Source organism: Nerophis ophidion, linkage group LG23 (genome assembly GCF_033978795.1).
Source record: "Nerophis ophidion isolate RoL-2023_Sa linkage group LG23, RoL_Noph_v1.0, whole genome shotgun sequence".
NCBI classification, from domain to species: Eukaryota; Metazoa; Chordata; class Actinopteri; order Syngnathiformes; family Syngnathidae; genus Nerophis; species Nerophis ophidion.
In genome coordinates, this window is record NC_084633.1 from 12,801,497 (window position 1) to 12,825,721 (window position 24,225).

Genomic DNA, 24,225 nt, shown 5'->3' on the forward strand with positions numbered 1-24,225 from the left:
ATATACAACATGTATATAATATTTGAATAGGCAAGAAAGTGAACAACACGCAACATTTTAAGTTAAGTTAAAGTGAAGTGTGAATTATATTTATATAGCGCTGTTTCTCTAGTGATTAGAGAGGAAGCGCTGTATAAATATAATTCACACTATATAAATATAATTCACACTTCACTTTAACTTAAAATGTTGCTTTAATTCATGCATAATCTTTTTTTTTCAATTTATTTCTTATTCAAATATATGACTGTTGTATATTCATACACGTGTCTTATTTGCTTTTAAGGAAAAAAATAATTGGATCAAATGTCATTCATTCAAAAACTAAGTTTTTCTGGTTCTAAATATTTTTGTAGGCCCGAAACATTTTTTCAGTGTACATTTTTAATGACTTTGTTTCAATAGTCAACAAAAGGAAATTATAATTGTAGGTGACTCTTTCATTATTACTATTTATATTATTATTTCATTATATTGTGGGCGGTATGCATCGGTTGGTAGAGCGGCTGTGCCGGCAACTTGAAGGTTCCAGGTTCGATCCCCACTTCTGCCATCCTAGTCACTGCCGTTGTGTCCTTGGGCAAGACACTTTACCCACCTGCTCCCAGTGCCACCCACATTGCTTTAAATGTAAAAATTAGATACTGGGTTTTACTATGTAAAAGCGCTTTGAGTCACTAGAGAAAAGCGCTATATAAATATAATTCACTTCACTTCACTAATATGCGCCACACTGTGAACCCACACCAAACAAGAATGAGAAACACATTTCGGGACAACATCCGCACTATAACACAACATAAAGACGACAGAACAAATACCCAGAATCCCATGTATCCCTAACTTTTCCGGGCTACGGGTCGGGTCTCCAATACTGAAGGCAGCATCTTGTCCTCAGTGTGGGGTCTTTAGCTGGCTGTTGAACCGTGGCTTTTCGGTTGGGGAACACTTTAACAGCTTTGCTCACAGACACTGTGTCCTGGCAAAGCCTGATTTAGGAAAGGACAGCTGATGTCTGCCCCTCCTAATCTGACCCCTCAGTTAGAACTCTCCAAGTCTGTGGCCTCAAAGCAGCCTTGGAGAAGAAAGAAGAAGAAAGAAGTATTCATATTTAAATATTCAGGTCGTTAAATTCTGAATGGGTTGAGGGTACGGTTAAAGAAATACAATAAAACACTTGTGGCTTTGCAAGATTGAAGTCAGTTACATTTTTTGGGGTCATATTATCCCTTTATTCTCGCAATATTTCAATTTAAGTCTCATAATTCTACGACTTTCATAAAACTCCTTGGAAAAAAACAGCCGCTGGGTGGTTTGTTATGAGCATTTCTTTTCACCAGCTTCATCGGGTTCTGTAGCCGCACACTTCTTGCTCTTTGTTATCATTGGTGTATCCTTGAAAGGGTGCAGGGTCTGATTGTGCTGAAGAGGCATCAATAGAGCTGAGACCCATTTTTTAAGCGCTCTAAATGGACTGTTCCGGGGCCAAAAGCACTTTTGAGTCCTTCTAAATCATATGTATAACAAGGTCTTTGCTCTATTTTTCCATGATTTTTGTCTTTTAAAAAAGCCAACATTTTCAGAGAACCTGACAAGAGAGGCTCTTTGCCCCTGGGAGTATTTCCAAGAACTGGCTGAGAACTCAGTAAGTTCCTCCTTTGACCATCTAATTTCCCGGAGTGATCCACTTCACTACAAATGGACTGGATCTCATAATATATGTTAGAGCAGGGGTCACCAACCTTTTTGAAACCAAGAGCTACGTCTTGGGTACTGATTAACGCGAAGGGCTACCAGTTTGATACACACTTAAATAAATGGCCAGAAATAGCCAATTTGCTCAATTTAGCTTTAATAAATAAATCTATATATATGTAAAAAAAAATGGGTAATTCTGTCCGTCATTCCGTCTGACATTTTTTTTCCTTTTACGGAAGGTTTTTTGTAGAGAATAAATGATTAAAAAAAAAAAAAAACACTTAATTGAACCGTTTAAAAGAGGAGAAAACAGGAAAAAAAAAATGAAAATTTAATTTTGAAACATAGTTTATCTTCAATTTTGACTCTTTAAAATTCAAATATCAACCGAAAAAAAGAAGAGAAAAACCAGCTAATTCGAATCTTTTTGAAAAAAAAATAAAAACAGAATTTATGGAACATCATTAGTAATTTTTCCTGATTAAGATTAATTTAAACGTTTTGATGACATGTTTTAAATAGGTTAAAATCCAATCTGCACTTTGTTAGAATATATAACAAATTGGACCAAGCTATGTTTCTAACAAAGACAAATCATTATTTCTTCTAGATTTTCCAGAACAAAAATTTTAAAATAAATTCAAAAGACTTTGAAGTGAGATTTAAATTTGATTGTAAAGATTGTCTAGATTCGCCAGAATACTTTTTGGGAATTTTAATCATAATAAGTTTGAATAAATATTTCACAAATATTCTTTGTCGAAAAAACAGAAGCTAAAATGAAGAACCTAATTAACGTTTATTTATTATTCTTTACAATGAAAAAAATAAATTTACTTGAACATTGAATCAAATTGTCAGGAAAAAATTTAAAAGGTATATGTGTTTAAAAATCCTCTAATAATTTTTAAGGTTGTATTTTTTTCTCAAAAATTGTCTTTCCGAAAGTTATAAGAAGCAAAGTAAAAAAAATAAATGAATGTATTTAAACAAGTGAAGACCAAGTCTTTAAAATATTTTCTCGGATTTTCAAATTCTATTTGAGTTTTGTCTCTATTAGAATTAGAAATGTCGAGCAAAGCCAGACCAGCTTGCTAGTAAATAAATAACATTTTAAAAATAGAGGAAGCTCACTGTTAAGTGCTGCTATTTGAGCTATTTTTAGAACAGGCCAGCGGGCTACTCATCTGGTCCTTACGGGCTACCTGGTGCCCGCGGGCACCGCGTTGGTGACCCCAGTGTTAGAGTATGACATCAAATCCACCTTTTCCCTTTTTTTGTCAGATCTGCATCTAGTCCCATGTTTGCGTTCAGATACACGCTGCGACTTGAACTGCAAGAAAACCTCCCGAACACAACGATTGATTGATTGATTGATACTTTTATTAGTAGATTGCACAGTTCAGTACATATTCCGTACAATTGACCACTAAATGGTAACACCCGAATACGTTTTTCAACTTGTTTAAGTCGGGGTCCACGTTAATCAATTCATGGTAAAGCAGGTGACCTTTGACTATCTTAAAATGACAGCGGTCTACAGCAAGGGTCTCCAATGGGTAGCTCCTGATTTTGAGAAGCTCATCAAAATTGTATATATGCTTAAACTGTGAGGGTTTGCTAAACAAAGATCGAAAAGAACTAAAACATTGCACATATTATTGGTGAGTGTGTTGCGTGTGATCTACTAAGACTGCGTTCGGAGTTAACAGGTGAAAAAGTAGAGCAGACCGGCCTATTTAGATGAAGATTTTTCATGCCTGTCACCATTCAGACATTAAAGGCCTACTGAAATGAGATTTTCTTTTTTAAACGGGGACAGCAGGTCCATTCTATGTGTCATACTTGATCATTTTGCGATATTGCCATATTTTTGCTGAAAGGATTTAGTAGAGAACATCGACGATAAAGCTCCAAACTTTTGCTCGCTTATAAAGCCTTGCCTGAACCGGAAGTAGCAGACGATGTGCGCGTGACGTCACGGGTTGTGGAGCTCCTCACACCTGAACATTGTTTACAATCATGGCCACCAGCAGCGAGAGCGATTTGGACCGAGAAAGCGACGATTTCGCCATTAATTTGAGCGAGGATGAAAGATTCATGGATGAGGAAAGTGAGAGTGAAGTACCACAAAAAAAAAGAAAAGACTATACAGTGGGAGGGATTCAGATGCTATTATACACATTTACTAAGATAATTCTGGAAAATCCCTTATCTGTTTATTGTGTTACTCGTGTTTTAGTGAGATTATATGGCCATACATGTACAACCTGAAGGTCGGCCCCGCACCTTTCTTCAGCACCAGTTGATGGGTGGTGGCGACGCCCATCTCTGCCCTTCGCAAGGGACCCTCTTCAAAACACGATTGTTCTAAATGATCGCTGCATAATACACTGTACTTTGTGTGTGTGGTCCAACCCAACCGTGTTCGCTTGACCGCTCTGTTCCGTAGTAAAGCTTCACCGCCATCTTTCGGGAATGTAAACAATGAAACACCGGCTGTGTTTGTGTTGCCAAAGGCGGCCGCAATACACCGCTTCCCACCTACGGCTTTCTTCTTTGACGTCTCCATTATTCATTGAACACATTGCAAAAGATTCAGCAACACAGATGTCCAGAATACTGTGGAATTATGCGATGAAAAGAGACGACTTATAGCTGTGAACGGTGCTGGAACAAAATGTCCTCGCGCACGCGACAACATACCGCGATGTTTTAGCATGATACTTCCGCGCGACATCTGAAATTGCAATTTAGTAAACTAAAAAGGCCGTATTGGCATGTGTTGCAATGTTAATATTTCCTCATTGATATATAAACTATCAGACTGCGTGGTCGGTAGTAGTGGGTTTCAGTAGGTCTTTAATTCTCCTCCACATCCATGGCATTACATTCCAACCCGTGGCATTGTACTACGCTGTGGAACATGCAGCACACAACTATAATCCGCGGCACATTTCCTAGGAAATCTAGAAGCACTCCGCCAGCGCAATCCGAACAGCACAGTCCTCCTCGATGTTTCTCAATTTAATGTAAGACACATATTGCAATGCTATGCCCGAGTGGTATGGTTGAGCACAGGAATGACAAACTGTGCCATTCATAGTCCACTTGCAAAACAGCACCAGAAAAAAACTATTCTGGGAGACGTTGCCATGAACTGCAATGGGACGCTATATTAATCTATATGCAAAAAACACAGTGTTACAACAAATGTTTCCATGGGGGATTTGGCATGTTCCTTTTTGTGACTGGTTGAAATCATCGCTTAAGTCAGACCTGGGCAAAATGAGGCCCGTTAAGCTTTTCAATCTGGCCCAGCCGGACATTCGCAAAACAATCAATCAATCAATCAATGTTTACTTATATAGCCCTAAATCACTGGTGTCTCAAAGGGCTGCACAAACCACTACGACATCCTCGGTAGGCCCACATAAGGGCAAGGAAAACTCACACCCAGTGGGACGTCGGTGACAATGATGACTATGAGAACCTTGGAGAGGAGGAAAGCAATGGATGTCGAGCGGGTCCAACATGATACTGTGAAAGTTCAATCCATAATGGATCCAACACAGTCGCGAGAGTCCAGTCCAAAGCGGATCCAACACAGCAGCGAGAGTCCCGTTCACAGCGGAGCCAGCAGGAAACCATCCCAAGCGGAGGCGGATCAGCAGCGCAGAGATGTCCCCAGCCGATACATAGGCGAGCAGTACATGGCCACCGGATCGGACCGGACCCCCTCCACAAGGGAGAGTGGGACATAGAAGAAAAAGAAAAGAAACGGCAGATCAACTGGTCTAAAAAGGGAGTCTATTTAAAGGCTAGAGTATACAAAAGAGTTTTAAGGTGAGACTTAAATGCTTCTGCTGATATATTTTTTCAAATCTTTAAGATCGAAACTGTAGCCGCCAATATGTTGTGCAGTGATATTTTCAAATTACAGGAAGTCTTGATCTAGGCTAGTGGTTCTTAACCTTGTTGAAGGTACCGAACCCCACCAGTTTCATACGCGCATTCACCAAACCCTTCTTTAGTGAAAAAGAAAAAAAAAGTTTCAAATTCAAGACAAAGTAATATGCTTTTTTTACTGGTGCATGAGCATCACCTTGTTCAAAGAACAAAACCAACACGGTGCATAAACCCACAATAAATTATACACCTGCGAATCAGGTGGACATTAGAGGGAACATTGTTTAGGCTGGTATCCATAATATTTCAATAGGGAGAAGTTTTTATTTTCTCGATGAATTGGGTGTGTCTTGACCTCCGCGGAAGAGGTTCCGCCGATCCCCTGAGGCCGATTTACCGAACCCCTAGGGTTCGATCGAACCCAGGTTGAGAACCACTGATCTAGACAAAGTTTTTCAACGGTTTGAATTTGGGCTTTTGGATGATGTACTAATTACTATGGTAATTTAATGGACTCTCGCGGCTGTGTTGGATCCACTATGGATTGAACTTTCAGTTTCATGTTAGACCCTCTCCAAGGTTCTCATAGTCATCATTGTCACCGACGTCCCACTGGGTGTGAGTTTTCCTTGCCCTTATGTGGGCCTACCGAGGATGTCGTAGTGGTTTGTGCAGCCCTTTGAGACACTAGTGATTTAGGGCTATATAAGTAAACATTGATTGATTGATTGATTGATTGATACTATGGTAATCTAAGACATAGCAGCTCAGACGAGGCACCAAACAGTGTGGGTGGGGAGCATTTCCACAGAGTGTCAGCCTGAAATGCGGGTGTCAGGGACAGACCCGAAAGGAGATTTTTTTCAGCAAAGTTTGATTGATTGATTGATTGAAACTTTTAATAGTAGATTGCACAGTGCAGTACAAATTCCGTACAATTGACCACTAAATGGTAACACCTGAATAAGTTAATCAATTCATGGTACAAATATATACTATCAGCATTATAGTCATCTCACAAGTTAATCATCAGAGTATATACATTGAATTATTTACATTATTTACAATCGGGGGGTAGGTTTGGTTGATATCAACACTTTAGTCATCAACAATTGCATCATCTGAGAAATTGACATTGAAACAGTGTAGGTCTGACTTGGTAGGATATGTACAGCAAGTAGTGGACAGAGATCCCAGAAAGCATAAGAACAAGTATATACATTTGATTATTTACAATCCGGGGAGGGTGTTAGTTTAGGGTTGTAGTTGCCCGGAGGTGTTATTTTAGTGCGGTTTTGAAGGCGGGTAGAGATGCACTTACTTTTACACCTGTTGGGAGTGCATTCCACATTGATGTGGCACAGAAGGAGAATGAGTTAAGACCTTTGTTAGATCGGAATCTGGGTTTAACGTGGTTTGTGGAGCTCCCCCTGGTGTTGTGGTTATGGCGGTCATTTACTTTAAGGAAGTAGTTTGACATGTACTTCGGTATCTTCGAGGTGTAGCGGATTTTATAGACTAGGCTCAGTGCAAGTTGTTTTACTCTGTCCTCCACCCTGAGCCTGCCCACTTTGGAGAAGTGGGAAGGAGTGAGAAGTTCTAAAACTTAGTGATGTATTAGATGTATCAGATTGTAGGTGGGTTGTTTTTTTTCCCCTTGGCGTTCATATTTCGCTTTGTTTGTTGCATTTTTGTTGCGTTTTGCTTGATTGTAAAATATGTCGATCGATAGGGTGTGTGGCGTTCATTTGTCAATATTCAGTGTTTTTTCGTTCATAGTTAATATCGTAAAACCCACATTCTTTATTTTCATGTACATTCTAGGTGTCTCATTCAGTAAAAAAAATGTAAAATACCATTCTGTTTATTAAGGCCGTCTGTGATAACGTTTTTGTGAGGTTATGTATTCAGATATACCGGCCCCCAGACATGGTTTTCTCTAAATTTGGCCCCCCCAAGTCAAAATAATTGCCCGGGCCTGCCTTAAGTGATTCAGCCGCTCAACATTTTTTTGAAAATTATTCCTATTTTTGACGGTCGAAATGCGTCAACACACACACCAAAGACTGTGTTTCGGCCGTCCGTCATTGCAGTGATTGCCCACTTTTTTGCCACAATGAGCCCAGCCATTTGTGCGTAACTGTGCACGTTTAAATAAATATAGATGCGAAACCACAAACAATTTCACCATTGATAAATCACATTGTGGGCACTTTACATCTCCTCCTTTGCACGTTCTGACAATCTGCATATATTTTAACTCACACAACCGACTGGAACACAAACTTGGCGTGATCAGAACCCTACAACACAGAGCTGATAATGTTCCTACCAGCCCAAAGAGAAAGAGCATTGGCATTTGAAGGAAGCCCTCAAAACCCGTGGTTACCCCAACTGTTCGTTTGTGAAAAGTCCATCTAGTTCCAGAAATAACAAGAACAGAGTGGATGAGGAGGAAAAAGGTAACAGACGGCAAAAATATTGTCATTCCATATGTATCAGGTCTATATGAGAAACTCAGAATAATTTGGGGCGATTTAGCCCGGTAAGTGGTGTGGCCGTGCCAGCAACTTGAGGGTTGCAGGTTCGATTCCAGCTTCCGCCATCCTAGTCACTGCCGTTGTGTCCTTGGGCAAGACACTTTACCCACCTGCTCCCAGTGCCACCCACACTGGTTAGAATGTAACTTAGATATTGGGTTTCACTATGTAAAGCGCTTTGAGTCACTAGAGAAAAAGCGCTATATAAATATAATTCACTTCACTTCACATTTATTAACATCCCAGTACACTTCAGACCAGGCAACACCCTGAGATAAAGACTAGTGCAGGGGTGGGGAACCTGTGGCTCTTTTGATGACTGCATCTGGCTCTCAGATCGGTCTTAGCTGTCATTCCTTAACACGATAAGCCAGTGTTTTTCAACCTTTTCTGAGTCAAGGCACATTTTTTTAATTGAAAAAAATTCAGAGGCAAACCACCAGCAGAAAACATAAAAAAATGAAACTCAGTAGCCGATACTGACAATAAAAAGTTGTTCTCGCAATTGTTTGATATGAATTCAAAGCATAATCAAGCATGCATCACTATAGCTCTTGTCTCAATGTAGGTGTACTGTCACCACTTGTCACATCACACTGTAACTTATTTTGAGTTTTTTGGTGTTTTCCTGTGTCTTGTGCTCCTATTTTGGTGGCTTTTCCTCTTTTGCTGGTATTTTCCTGTAGCAGTTTCATGTCTTCCTTGAATGCCCGTTCCCCGCACTTGCTTTGTTTTCGCAATCAAGACTATTTAGCTTGTGCGGACACACTCCTTCTTTGTGGGGACATTGTTGATTGTCATGTCATGTACGGATGTACTTTGTGGACGCCGTCTGCTCCACACGCTGTAAGTCTTTGCTATCGTCCAGCACTCTGTTTTTGTTTACTTTGCAGCCAGTTCAATTTTGGTTTCGTTTTGCTTCAATGCCTTTTCTTAGTGGCACTTAGCGGTGTTAGGGCTGGGCGAAAATGACGAAAATCTATCTGAGATATATTTGAGGAACAAAGGAATGTAGCAAAGGGGCTTGGGGCTTCACGGTGGCAGAGGGGTTAGTGCGTCTGCCTCACAATACGAAGGTCCTGCAGTCCTGGGTTCAAAACCAGGCTCGGATCTTTCTGTGTGGAGTTTGCATGTTCTCCCCGTGAATGCGTGGGTTCCCTCCGGGTACTCCGGCTTCCTCCCACTTCCAAAGACATGCACCTGGGGATAGGTTGATTGGCAACACTAAATGGTCCCTAGTGTGTGAATGTGAGTGTGAATGTTGTCTGTCTATCTGTGTTGGCCCTGCGATGAGGTGGCGACTTGTCCAGGGTGTACCCCGCCTTCCACCCGATTGTAGCTGAGATAGGCGCCAGTGCCCCCCGCGACCCCAAAAGGGAATAAGCGGTAGAAAAGGGATGGAAAGTAGCAAAGGGTATAAGGCCAAAAACAGAAAAATCACTCCATAAGGAGGAAAAAGGCAATAGCAAAATTTCTATACGAATCTAATAGCGAAAACCAACAATCTACAATTATCTACACAATGAAAATCAATCATGCAGAGGAGTCGAGAAGGCAGTAAACTAAAGATGCTCCAGAAGGAGGAAAAAGGAAAACACGGCACTATGAACTAGATACAAATTACTAGCATGAAAAACTTTAGCAACAGAAAATCACTCTCTCAGAGGAAACAAAGAAATCAATAAATAAAGTGAGGCAATACTTATCAAACTATGTACAAGGCTGGAGGCACGTAGCGAGACGATATACTCTGGCACAAGGCAAGAGGAGGAAGAGACATTTATACACAGGAGGGAGGGTGACACAGGTGCGCACAATCAGGCAATCAGGAGAGACAGACCAGTGACACGGGAGGAAGGGCAAGTGACCTGAAACGAGAGGGAGAGTTAACCTTTCAAAATAAAACAGGAAATGACAAGACAACATGAAACCAGACAAGACTTCACCCAGGTGTGACGAGCGGCACTTGCCTTTTGTTTATTTTTGGTTTTAGTGTTGGATACCTTTTTACCTACACGCTGCCTCCCGCATATTGTGATCACGGCAAACCATGTTTCCGACATCTACGAATCAATTAGCTACCTGCTGCCACCTACTGATATGGAAGAGTATTACACGGTTACTCTGCCGAGCTCTAGACAGCACAGACACTCAACAACTGCACATTTGCGGATTCTAATTACTGGTTTGCAAATAAAATTTTAACCCAAATAGGTGAAATTACATAATCTCCCACGGCACACCAGACTGTATCTCTTGGCGCACTAGTGGTTGAAAAAAACAGCGATAAGTAATGAATAATTCCACTGGTGTTAAAAATAACTTTCAAAATATTAAACATTCTCATGCATTTTTATCCATCCATCCGTTTTTCTACCACACCTGTTGAAGAAGTCACATTAATGGTAAGAACTGTTTTTTTTATTATTGGTTAGCTTCAGAATAACAATGTTATTAAAAAGAAAAAGATACTTATTATAGTCGTAAAATGTTGGTCTTACTTAAAAATACACGCATTTAGTTGTATTCAGTGTTAAAAAATATGATATGGCTCTTACGGAAATCGTTTTATAATATTTGGATTTCATGGCTCTCAGTCAAAAAGGTTCTCGACCCCTGGACTAGTGCATCCAAAAGACCGGACACCACACATCCACAAGATAAGATAAAATGGAATGCCCTCCCGGTAACAGTTCGAGATGCCACCTCAGTAGAAGCATTTAAGTCTCACCTTAAAACTCATTTGTATACTCTAGCCTTTAAATAGACTCCCTTTTTAGACCAGTTGATCTGCCGTTTCTTTTCTTTTTCTTCTATGTCCCACTCTCCTTTGTGGAGGGGGTCCGGTCCGATCCGGTGGCCATGTACTGCTTGCCTGTGTATCGGCTGGGGACATCTCTGCGCTGCTGATCCGCCTCCTCTTGGGATGGTTTCCTGCTGGCTCCGCTGTGAACGGGACTCTCGCTGCTGTGTTGGATCCGCTTTGGACTGGACTCTCGCGACTGTGTTGGATCCATTATGGATTGAACTTTCACAGTATCATGTTAGACCCGCTCGACATCCATTGCTTTCCTCCTCTCCAAGGTTCTCATAGTCATCATTGTCACCGACGTCCCACTGGGTCATTATTATCACCGATGTCCCACTGGGTGTGAGTTTTCCTTGCCCTTATGTGGGCCAACCGAGGATGTCGTAGTGGTTTGTGCAGCCCTTTGAGACACTAGTGATTTAGGGCTATATAAGTAAACATTGATTGATTGATTGATTGATTGATTGATTGAAAAACAACCTGGTGTGCGCTAACCAGTGCAATGATGAATGCACTGATTCCATATATTGGTGAAACAAAACTGTCAAGGTTGGAAAAACCATCCCTGAACAGAAGAGGTGTTGCCCACATAAAACAATGTCCTTTCAACCATTCCTAAAAGACTCTGCATTTTAGCCTCCAACAATTATCAGGAGTTAGAAACATTCTGCTCACAGAAGATGACCAGAATGCCATTTGTAACATTTGTTTACTACTGAATGGAATGATTACGCGAGAGATTCGATGACGCGAGGGATTCCGACTATCATGGACTGAAAGTGGTCAGTCCAACGCGATCGTTCTGCCACACAATACCTCAATGCTAACCAGGGGAATTTACCCTTCAACGACTTTTGATTGATTGATTGATTGATTGAAACTTATATTAGTAGATTGCACAGTACAGTACATATTCCGTACAATTGACCACTAAATGGTAACACCCCAATAAGTTTTTCAACTTGTTTAAGTCGGGGTCCACGTTAATCAATTCATGGTAATTCATGACTGTCGTTGGCTTTGACCAGGGGTGCTCACACTTTTTCTGCAGGCGGGCTACTTTTCAATTGACCAAGTCGAGGGGATCGACCTCATTCATATTTAGAATTTATATTTATTTATTTATGAAAGGGACATTTTTGTTAACAAGTTAATGGTGTTTAAAGGGGAACATTATCACAATTTCAAAAGGGTTGAAAACAATAAAAATCAGTTCCCAGTGGCTTGTTGTATTTTTTTGAAGTTTTTTTCAAAATTTTACCTGTCCCGGAATATCCCTAAATAAATCTTTAAAGTGCCTTATTTTCGCTATTTTCGAAACCACTGTCCATTTCCCTGTGACGTCATACAGTGCTGCCAATACAAACAACATGACGGTTACCACAGCAAGATATAGCGACATTAGCTCGGATTCAGACTCGGATTTCAGCGGCTTAAGCGATTCAACAGATTACGCATGTATTCAAACAGATGGTCGGAGTATGGAGGCAGATAGTGAAAACGAAATTGAAGAAGAAACTGAAGCTATTGAGTGAATAGGTATTGACGCTATTCGGCCATAGCATGGGCGTACCTAATGAAGTGGCCCATAGCATGGCCGCCTTATTAGCATCGCCGGTCAAATGTGCGGACCAAACGATCAGGACTTTCGCATCTTGTGACACTGGAGCAACTTAAATATGTCGATTGGTAAGTGTTTGTTTCGCATTAAATGTGAGTATCTAGTTTCAAATGTACATACAGCTAGTGTAAATAGCATGTTAGCATCGATTAGCATAGCATGTTAGGATAGATTAGCTGGCAGTCATGCTGCGACCAAATATGTCTGATTAGCACATAAGTCAACAACATCACGTGGACCCCGACTTAAACAAGTTGAAAAACTTATTCGGGTGTTACCATTTAGTGGTCAATTGTACGGAATATGTACTGTACTGTGCAATCTACTAATAAAAGTATCAATCAATCAAATCAACAAAACTCACCTTTGTGATTTCGTTGACTTAGTCGTTGCAAATGCATCTGCAGGTTATCCATACATCTCTGTGCCATGTCTGCCTTAGCATCGCCGGTCAAATGTGAAGACACTTTGGTACATTCAATGGGGGTCTGGCGGCAGATTTCTTGCCAGTGGTGCAACTTGAATCCCTCCCTGTTAGTGTTCTAACACCCTCCGACAACACACCGACGAGGCATGATGTCTCCAAGGTTCCAAAAAATAGTCGAAAAAAGGGAAAATAACAGAGCTGAGACCCGGTGTTTGTAATGTGAAAATGAAAATGGCGGGTGTGTTACCTCGGTGACGTCACGTTCTGACGTCACTGCTACAAGACCGATATACAGAAAGGCGTTTAATTTGCCAAAATTCACCCATTTGGAGTTCGGAAAACGGTTAAAAAAATACATGGTCTTTTTTCTGCAACATCAAGTTATATAGTGACGCTTGCATAGGTTTGGTGATAATGTTCCCCTTTAAAGTAGTCAGGGGACAGCTTGTGTAAGAAAATAGGTTCACTGTCCACAGAAATGGTCTTTTTTACAGTCAAGCATGGCGGCGGTATGGTGTCATGGTCCGGGGGGCTGCACGAGTGCTATCAGCACTGAGGGTCTGTGGTCCACTGAGGGAGAACATGAATTTAACATACTGTGACATTGATAATATAATGTACACTATATTGCCAAAAGTATTTGGCCACCTGCCTTGACTCACATAAGAACTTGGAGTGCCGTCCCATTCCTAACCCATAGGGTACAAGATGATGTCGGTCCACCTTTTGCATCTAATACAGCTTCAACTCTTCTGGGAGGGCTGTCCACAAGGTTGCGGAGTGTGTTTATAGGAATTTTCCACCATTCTTCCAAAAGCGCATTGGTGAGGTCACACACTGATGTTGGTTGGTTGGTTGGTTCTCAGTCTCCGTTTCAATTCAGCCCAAAGGTATTCTGTCTGGTTCAGGTCAGGACTCTGTGCAGGCCAGTCAAGTTCATCCACACCAGACACTGTCATCCATGTCTTTATGGACAGTCATGTTGGAAGAGGAAGGGGCCCGCTCCAAAATGTTCCCACAAAGTTAAGAGCATGGAATTGACCAAAATGTTTTGGTATCCTGGAGCATTCAAAGTTCCTTTCACTGAAACTAAGGGGCCAAGCCCAACTCCTGAAAAACGAGCCCACACCATAATTCCTCCTCCACCGAATTTAACACTCGGCACAATGCAGTCCGAAATGTACCGTTCTCCTGGCAACCTCCAAACCCAGCTGCTCAGCCATGGAAACCCATTTCATGAAGCTCTCTGCATACTGTACGTGGGCTAATTAGAAGGTCAAATGAAGTTTGGAGCTCTGTAGAAAACCGACTCTGCAAAAAGCCGGCAACCTCTTTGCACTATGCATTTCAGCATCCGCTGACTCCTCTCAGTCAGTTTACGTGGCCTACCACTTGGTGGCTGAGTTGCTGTTGTTCCCAAACTCTTCCATTTTCTCATGATAAAGCCGACAGTTGACTTTGGAATATTTAGGAGCGAGGAAATTTCACGACTGGATTTGTTCCACGCTGGAAATCACTGAGAGCGGCCCATTCTTTCACAAATGTTTGTAGAAACAGCCTCCATGCCTAAGTGCTTGATTTTCTACACCTGTGGCCAAGGGATCAGGACGCCTGATTTTGATCATTTGGATGGATGGCCAAATACTTTTGGCAGTACAGTGTATGATAAAATTGTTGCTGACTTTTTTACTTTTTCGGGGACGGCGTGGCGCGGTTGGGAGAGTGGCCGTGCCAGCAATCTGAGGGTTCCTGGTTCAATCCCCACCTTCTACCAATCTTGACATGTCCGTTGTGTCCTTGAGCAAGACTTTTCACGCTTGTTCCTGATGGGTCGTGGTTAGGGCCTTGCACGGCAGCTCCCGCCATCAGTGTATGAATGTGTGTGTGTGAATGGGTGAATGTGGAAATAGTGTCAAAGTGCTTTGAGTACCTTGAAGGTAGAAAAGTGCTATACAAGTCTGTGGAGGACCTCTTCCCTCCGTGTTCCTCGGACCACCAAGGAGAGACATGATTGCGAGCAGTTTTGTGACTTTGTTTATTATTTCAATAAACCTCAGTTCAGGTCGGGTCGCTTTTCAGCTCTCGCCTCTTCCAACTGCTCGCTCTTCCGATCGCTTATTCGCCGTCCGCGGCGTCGCAGCTCCTTCTGCCCCTCCTGCTTTTTAAACTTTGAGAGGTGATTCCATAACTGCGCCCAGGTGGGCCATCTACGCACCCGACGCCCATTTCAAAACCGGCCCCGCCTCGCTGCAGGTCTGCTGGCCATGCCTCCTCACAAAGTATAACCCCATTTACCATTTACTCACTTTTGTGAAATAATACACAAAAAAAATCACTTCAACTCATTTCAAATCTCACACCTACTTTTGTTCCTCTTTCCGTTTCTCCCTCGCTCTCCTCAGCTCCCACCGCTCTCCCCTCGCTCCCTCTCTCTCGCTCACACACTCCCGCAGCATCCTCCCCTTCTCACTCATCTCTCCTCCGCTCGCCTCCTTCCTCTTTCCCTCATCCGCCGACACATCTCACCTCTCCCGTCGCCCACCCTCTTCCTCCTCCCACGTCTCGCCTCACACTCTCTTCCATCCCTTCCTACCCCCACCCTCCCGACCCCCTCTTCACATGCTGATTGGCAGACAAGGACGAAAAAAAGACCGGCGGTCGCCCAAACACTTTGCCGGCGTGGTGGTGCCCGTGGTCCGGCTTCTTGAAACCGAGCGCAGCTGAGGAAGAGGACGCAGCCATGGAGCACAGCCACATCTTCCCCGTGTTCCCTCCAAATGGCAGCAGCTGGAGCACCGGGCAGAATCCCTCAGAGGTGGCCCCGGGGTGTCCCCTCGGACCTCTGCCCGTCATCTACTACAGTGTCCTGCTGTGTCTCGGCTTGCCTGGTAAGACAGTCCTGGATTTAGGAGTGCATTGAATGTTTCTCAAAGTTGTCAGCACATCTGTGATTTGTTGTGCATTGTGTGTGTGTGTGTGTGGATGTTGTATTGTGGCTTTGCACTGTTGGCTTGTCAGGCTGACCTTGTGGCTATCCCCCCGCGCATGCGTACGTGTACTTTGTGTTTGTGTCGTTGTGTGCACAAATGCTTTGACTGCAAGTATTTAGACAAATGGCAAACTGTATGCTGCTCTATCAGTTGACATGTATTCTCCAGTTTCACGTGCAACGTTTGCACAACACACCAGGCTTTGACCTCTGCGACAAGTGCGCACTGTACGCCGCCGCCACCTGATGGATTAACGAGTGGTTGTGTCTTCACCAGTGAGCGATTAGTCTGTTCCCAGTTATTGTCAGACCCATTTACTGTCGCCGTCACGCTGCGTGATCTATTAGAGGTGACCCTACCTCACATCAAGCAAACTTGTGTGTGTGTTGTATTTCTACCTTTCTTGAGACATCAATAAGGAAAAGCACCTTTCATATGAGGACCGAGGAACAAGTTAGGAACGAAATCATGGTCCCAATACGGCATACTTGCCAACCTTGAGACCTCCTATTTCGGGAGGTGGAGGGTGTGGTCGGGGGTGGAGCGGAGGCGTGGTCGGTGGCTTGGCTGGGGCGGGCCGTGGTTAAGAGGGGAGGAGTATATTTACATCTACAATTCACCAACTCGAGTATATCATATATATATATATATATATATATATATATATATATATATATATATGTATGAAATACTTGACTTTCAGTGAATTCTAGCTATATATATTTATTTTATTACATATGTAAATAAAATAAATAGTTTAATTTCAGACGGCACCTATCAAATACACAGTAATAAAAACACAGTTGTTCTACAAGCACTGTGCTTGCTGGTTACAAAAAAAAAACCACTACAACACTTACCTTTCACTATTTGAGTAACCTTTGTTCTGCCATTTGCGTATTGGCGAGAGTCACTTGCCGTCAGGTGTGCAACACCACATAAATTGTTGGCCAATCAAAAAGCAACCCCATAACGCCATAGCCAACATTCACCAGGAGATGGCGACAGACAACATATAGAATCACTCTATTACAGACAGCGTCGCCATGGCTGTAACTTCTTTGTTCTTCTGCTTTGTCTCCTTGTGTGTGCAGTTTTTTATTAAAATACGTAGATGTTGTAACGGGATTGGGCAGGAAAGCTGTTTATATAGTGGGAAAGCGGACGTGAAAACAGGCTGTCCCCACTCAGGTCCGCATGGAGCTGGAGGGGGCGTGTGCTCCAGCTCTGCTGTATTTTGGGAGATTTTCGGTAGAAAATTTCTTCCGGGAGGTTTTTGGGAGAGGCGCTGAATTTCGGGAGACTCCCGGATAATCCTGGAGGGTTGGCAAATATGGAATACGGAATTTCGGGAGACTCCCGGAAAATCCGGGAAAGTTGGCAAATATGCAATACGGAAAACCATCCATCCATCCATTTTCTCTCAATGTTCTCAGCTGCAATCGGGCGGAATTCGGTGTACACCCTGGACAAGTCACCACCTCATCACAGACCACATCCACACTCACATTCACAAAGTAGGGCCAATTTTTAGTTCTGCCAATCAACCTATCCCCAGGTGCATGTCTTTAAAGGTGGGAGGAAGCCGGAGTACCCGGAGGGAACCCACGGAGTCACGGGGAGAACATGCAAACTCCACACAGAAAGATCCTGAGTGCAGGATCGAACCCAGGACCTCCGTATTGTGAGGCATGCGCACGAGCCCCTCCTCCACCGTGCTTCCCCCATTGCATCTAATAGAGAGCCAAATACAAGTGTCCGTGAACATTGCTCCAAAGTCAGTATTATTTTATTGATTTAATGTGCATACAAAAGTAAACACTGACAGGTGCAAAGGCAGCAATATATGATAAATCAAGACGGCAGCTAAAGGACTTTGCTATTCGTCCCCGAAAAAAAACGGCAGGTGAACAGCTGACTTATGTCATAATTTTGCCAAGTAAAAATCTGATTATTATAATAATTTTGCCAAAATTTTAAAGCTTTCTTATAAAATTGTCACTTTTGTCGAGTAAAATTACGACTCTTTTCATGAAATTGCCAACATTTTAAGCTTTTCTTGTGAAATTGCGACTGTTGTTGAGTTAAATTCCAACTTTTATCATAATATTGCACAAATGTTCAGTTTTTCCTGTAAAAGTTGGATGCGCGTTGAGTAAAATTACGACTTATTACAATACTGCCCAAATTTTAAGTTTTTCATGTGAAATTGTGACTTTTTTTCCACAAAGTATTTATATATTTGCATGGTATGTATATATTATTAATGTTGTAAATACAAATATTTATATATCTAGAAAAGGGTGGTCCTAATGAGGTAGGCATTTTTCGGAGGTAACAAAAACAAGAATGTGTGTGCACATGTGAGTGACACAAACATAAGTGTGGAGGTCAGATGAAAGAGGAAGATTCTGCAGCCTAATCTGAGACCTGTATCAGCCTCTGCAGCATCACAGTAGTATCATAAAAAAGGTTTGATTATTTTCTTTGTCAAAGAGCTTATGTTACTTTTCTCATGCTTTGATTGATCCTATTCAACCTTGGTGGATTTCTGTGCCGTACTCTTTAATTTACAGTGGAAACTAGAGCGGGGCGATATGAACGAAAAAGTATATCTTGATGTATTTTTACTTGAACTCGATATATATCTCGATCTATTTTTCGGTGAGAGTATACATAAAAAGGTATTAATTTTTGAGCGATATTCACTGAAATTGAAGTGAATTTTATTAAAAAGTTAAAGTACCCATGATTGTCACACACACATACTAGTTGCGGCGAAATTCTCTGCATTTGACCCATTTGATCAGCCTCTGGGAGGTGAGGGGAGCAGTGGGCAGCAACGGTGGTCGCGCCCGGGAACAATTTTTGGTGATTTCGCCCCCAATTCCAACCCTTGATGCTGAGTGCCAAGCAGGGAGGTAATGGGTCCCATTTTTATTAACCCAGTTAGTCAACCAAAATACTGCGTTATCTACAAAACCCTTATTATTTTGTAATACTAACTCAACCAATTAAGCAACAGATTTTAAAGTGTTCTCCTAATCCAATTAATCGATGAATCGTTACAGCCCTAATAATAGCATTCCAAGCCATAGTATGAGGGTCAATATCGGCAGGGCAGTCTGTATACAAGTAGTTTAAGAATACAAATATTAATATGCCTTTTAGTTAATGTTGACTTGAAATAAAAGTCTTACGGTATTCACTACACTACTTGTACTTTGTTTACGACAGAATGTTTGGGATAGCAAGCAAAAAAAACAAAGAACTTTGAGAAGAAAAAAAGTTATCTTTACCCCCAAAAAATGTACGAAAAATAAACAAAACCTTAGCCCTAAAACCAGGTACGGACCGTAACGTGGATTCATCGGCGATCACTCGAATGAGTATGACGATCCTCCTGGTAGGCGTGTATCCCTTTAAGACTTTGTTTTTCGTGGGGAGACTGGTGCACAGACAGTCACCACAGGATCCTTGACAGAATCGACTGGGGACCCTTTTCTGCTGCAGCCTTCCTCGCCATCGCAGCCTTTGTGCTAGTTCTTAAATCTACCCTCTTCCGCCTGCTCCGCCGTTGAGGTCTTCACCGTATCCCTGGCTAGGGGGCAGTCAGGTACTAGGCCTTCGCCAAGGGCCACCTGGGGTAACAGTAATAAAGGGGTTAACCTCCTAGTGTACTTTAACGTCATGCTCAGGACACGTAGCGTGGGTTACCTGTACCGTTGCACCTCGAGTAAACACGAATATAGATATGAACAAAATGAAAGTTGTCAGATATCATGTATTACCTTGATCAAACATGGTGGGAATGTCTGTTACAAGATACTGTAGTAGTAAACCGTAGGGATGCATTAATTGATCTACCATGAATTGATTAAGGTGGACCCCGACTTAAACAAGTTGAAGAACTTATTCAGATGTTACCATTTAGTGGTCAATTGTACGGAATATGTACTGTACAATTTACTAATAAAAGTTTCAATCAATCAATCAATCAAAGGATGCGGTACTCGGTATAATCCTGCAGGGGACAATCCACTTTAATTAGAAGAAAAAAGTTGTGATATTTATCGACATCGGATGATATGAAAAAATTAATCGTAATTAGAGATTTCCGATAATATCGGACTGCCGATATTATCGGCCGATAAATGCTTTAAAATGTAATATCGGGAATGATCGGTATCTGTTTCAAAAAGTAAAATTTATGACTTTAAGTCGCCGCTGTGTAAACGGACGTAGAGAGGAGTACAGAGCGCCATTAAACCTTAAAGGCTCTGCCTTTGGGTGCCGGCCCAGTCACACAATATCTACAGCTTTTCATACACAGAAGTAAATGCATTGCATACTTGGTCAACAGCCATACAGGTCACACTGAGGGTGGCCGTATAAACAACTTTAACACTGTTACAAATATGCACCACACTGTGAACCCACACCAAACACTTTTCGGGAGAACATCCGCACCATAATACAACAGAACAAATACCCAGAACCTCTTGCAGCACTAGCTCTTCTGGGACGCTGCAATATACACCCCCTGCTACCCCCCACCTCAACCCCGCCCACCTCAACCTCCTCATGCTCTCTCAGGGAGAGCATGTCCCAAATTCCAAGCTGCAATTTTTGAGGCATGTTAAAAAAAATGTGACTTCAATAATAAATATGGCATTTTTTCCCATAACTTGAGTTGATTTATTTTGGAAAACCTTGTTACATTGTTTAATGAATCCAGCGGGGCATCACAACAAAATTAGGCATGATAATGTGTTAGTTCCACAACTGTATATATTGTTATCGGTTGATATCAGAATCGGTAATTAAGAGTTGGGGAATATCAGCAAAAAAACCATTATCGGACATCTCTAATTGTGATAATTTTTTGGGCCAAATCACCCACCATTAGTCTTGACGTAGGCTGTATACTTTTAAAGAGTAGAGTCTTGCACTAGGGAGCCATTTGAGCAAAAGTGGTCTGCAGAATCATAAGCAGTTGCTTTAGGCACAAAATTAAAGTGTTGTAAAAAAAAAAAATGACTTAGGCAATTATTTTAAAAAGATGACAACCATAACCATTGCTATCTCATTATATAAACCTTTAAAACTTTAACTTAACTCCAAATTAGATACGGTGTTAATAAGAGGAAGCAGGTAACATATTGCAGGCATGTAGCTGTTCCTCAGTCTTACTGCAGACCAACTGCAGTCTGAGGGGAGATCATAGACCAGGGGTCGGCAACCTTTACTACTCATAGAGCCATTTTGACCCATTTCACAAAATAAAGAAAATAATGGGAGCCACAAGACTCTTGAAATGTATAATGAAATAACACCGCATACAGTTTTTTTTGGCTTTGTGCTATGTATAAACCAGGGGTCTCAGACACGCGGCCCGCAATTAAATATGAATATTTGATGTTAGTGCGGCCAGTGAGGTTTATATGAATGCCCCTTATTAGCATCACGCATACAATTCCTCACAATTTGTCCGGGAGACTCACGGGTTTCAGAGTGACTATTCCCTCGGACGTCTGCCGAGTAAAACCGAATCAACAAAAATAAGGGCGTGCTACGATGCCACTGTCTTTAGTTCCCTCCACAACTTGTACTAACAGCTTACCAGTGAGGTCACGTGTTGTATGTGGCTTCTGCAGACGCACAAATGCGACTACAAGGCATTCTTGTTGAACAGCCAAACAGGTCACACTGTGGGTGCCAGTTTAAACAACTTTAACACTGTTACAAATATGCGCCACACTGTGAACCCACACCAAACAAGAATGACAAACACATTTCGGGAAAACATCCGCACTGTAACACAACATAACAAATACCCAGAATCCCTGCAACCCTGACTATTCCAGACTACATTATACACCCTGCTACCAACAAACCCCCCCCGCCCTCATGTGTCGGTTGAGGTGGGGGGCGGGGGGGTGATGGTGGGTGGTAGCAGGGCTTTTCTACCGCTTGTCCTTAATAATTTTGACAAAATAATGGAATGGAAAATGACACATTATGTTACTTAATACTTCAGTAGCTAAATTAGGAGCCTTTGTTTGTTTACTGGGACGGCGTGGCACGGTTGGGAAAGTGGCCGTCCCAGCAACCTGAGGGTTCCTGGTTCGATCCCCAGCTTCTATCAACCTAGTCACGTCTGTTGTGTCCTTGAGCAAGACACTTCACCCTGGCTCCTGATAGGGCGTGGTTAAGTGTTCAGCGCCTTGCACGGCAGCTCCCGCCATCAGCGTGTGAACGTTCGTGTGAATGGATGAATGTGGAAATTTGCGTACCTTGAAAGTAAAAAAGTATAACCCATAAGACCATTTACTTACTACTGAAGGACAAGTTGTCTTGTATGTTCACTATTGTATTTAAGGACAAACTTGCAATAAGAAACATGTGCTTAATGTACCCGAAGATTTTTTTGTTAAGATAATGCCATTTTTAATGGTTCCCTTTATTTTGAAAAGTATCGGAAGACATTTTGGTTCCGGTACCGTTACCAAAATATTGGTTTTAGGACAACACTACCCCAGATTGGTCACCAGTCCATCACATACAATATATGTGAGCCTCATGGAATGGGTTTCCATGGCCGAGCAGCTGCATCTAAGCAAGGGGTGCCCACACTTTTTCTGCAGGCAAGCTACTTTTCAATTGACCAACTCGAGGGGATCTACCTCATTTATATATAATATATTTATTTATTTATGAAAGACATTTTTGTAAACAAGTTAAATGTGTTTAATGATAATACAAGCATGTGTAACACATATAGATGTCTTTCTTTCACGAAGACAAGAATATAAGTTGGTGTATTACCTGATTCTGATGACTTGCATTGATTGGAATCAGACAGTAATGATGATAACGCCCACATTTTCAAATGGAGGAGAAAAAAAGTTGTCCTTTCTGTACAATACCACATGAAAGTGGTTGGTTTTTGGCATCTAATTCATCCAACTTCCATACACTTTACAAGAAAAACATTGGCGGCAAATTCCGTAGCTTGCTTGATTGACATTCACGGCCCCCGAGGGTCTTGTGAGATGAGGCTGGCTGCTGCCAGTTCATTATTATGAAAAAATGACGGAGAGGAAGGCGAGAAACACTTTTTATTTCAACAGACTTTCGCGCCGTCCCTTCCGTCAAAACTCTAAAGGCCGACTGCACATTTCCTATCTTCACAATAAAAGCCCTGCTTCATGCTGCCTGCGCTAACAAAATAAGAGTCTCGGAAAGCTGGCGTGCACAAGTGATGTGCACGCCAGCTTTCTGAGGGATCGCTTGTGCACGCCAGTTTTCCGAGACTCTGTATTTAGTTAGCGCAGGCAGCATGAAGCAGGGCTTTTATTGTGAAGATAGGAAATGTGCAGTCGGCCTTTAGAGTTTTGACGGAAAGTACGGCGCGAGAGTCTGTTGAAATAAAAAGTGTTTCTCGCCTTCCTCTCGGTCATATTTTAATCATAATGATCTTGCAGCAGCCAGCGTCATCTCACAAGACCCTCCGGTACCGTGAATGTCATTTAAGTGACGTCTTGGTGAAGATTGATGATCACTAATTTTTAAGTCTATTTTTTTTAAAAGCCTGGCTCGAGATCGACTGACACACCCCCCGCGGTCGACTGGTAGCTCGCGATCGACGTAATGGGCACCCCTGACCTAAGCCATACATCACCAAGTCCAATGCAAGGCGTGGGATGCAGTGGTCGCCACTGGACTCTAGAGCAGTGGAGATGCCTTCTCTGGAGTGTTGAATCCCGCTTTTCCATCTGGCAATCTGATGGATGAGTCTGGGTTTGGAGGTTTCCAGGAGAACGCTACATTTCGGACTGCATTGTGTCGAGTGTGAAACTTGGTGGAGGAGGAATTATGATGTGGGGTTGTTTTTCAGGAGTTGGGCTTGGCTCCTTAGTTCCAGATTGATCACCAGTCCATCACATACAGCAGGGTGGTCCAAACTTTTTCCACAGAGGGCCGCACACGGAAAAATTTAAGCATGCGGGGGCCATTTGGATATTTTTCATTTTCAAACAATAACAAAATATATGGACTTTTTTTTTAAATCATTAAGGCTGCTGGGGAGCATAGACTGTTTCAGTCACTAAAATGTTAAAAATAGGTAAAAATTTTTTTTTTTTTTTAATTTAATGCTTACAGTACATCTCTATCAACGTGAACTTGATAAAGTAAAACAAATAAGGTTTTATGCCTTTTCTGTCAAA

The 24,225-nt window shown here is 42.1% G+C and overlaps 1 protein-coding gene across 3 annotated transcripts in view; it reads left to right on the forward strand.

The window, feature by feature from the left end:
• gpr139 (G protein-coupled receptor 139) overlaps positions 1–24,225 on the forward strand; it is a 171,229-nt gene that overhangs the window by 44,195 nt on the left and 102,809 nt on the right. Inside the window, exon 1 of one of the 3 annotated variants that reach the window (XM_061884897.1) lies at positions 15,645–15,892. The exons of the other annotated variants lie outside the window; for them this stretch is intronic. Coding sequence (XP_061740881.1) covers positions 15,745–15,892 — 148 coding nt within the window. The 5' untranslated portion in view covers positions 15,645–15,744. Of the gene's footprint in view, positions 1–15,644; positions 15,893–24,225 lie in introns of those variants that run through there. 3 annotated transcript variants of the gene reach the window in all.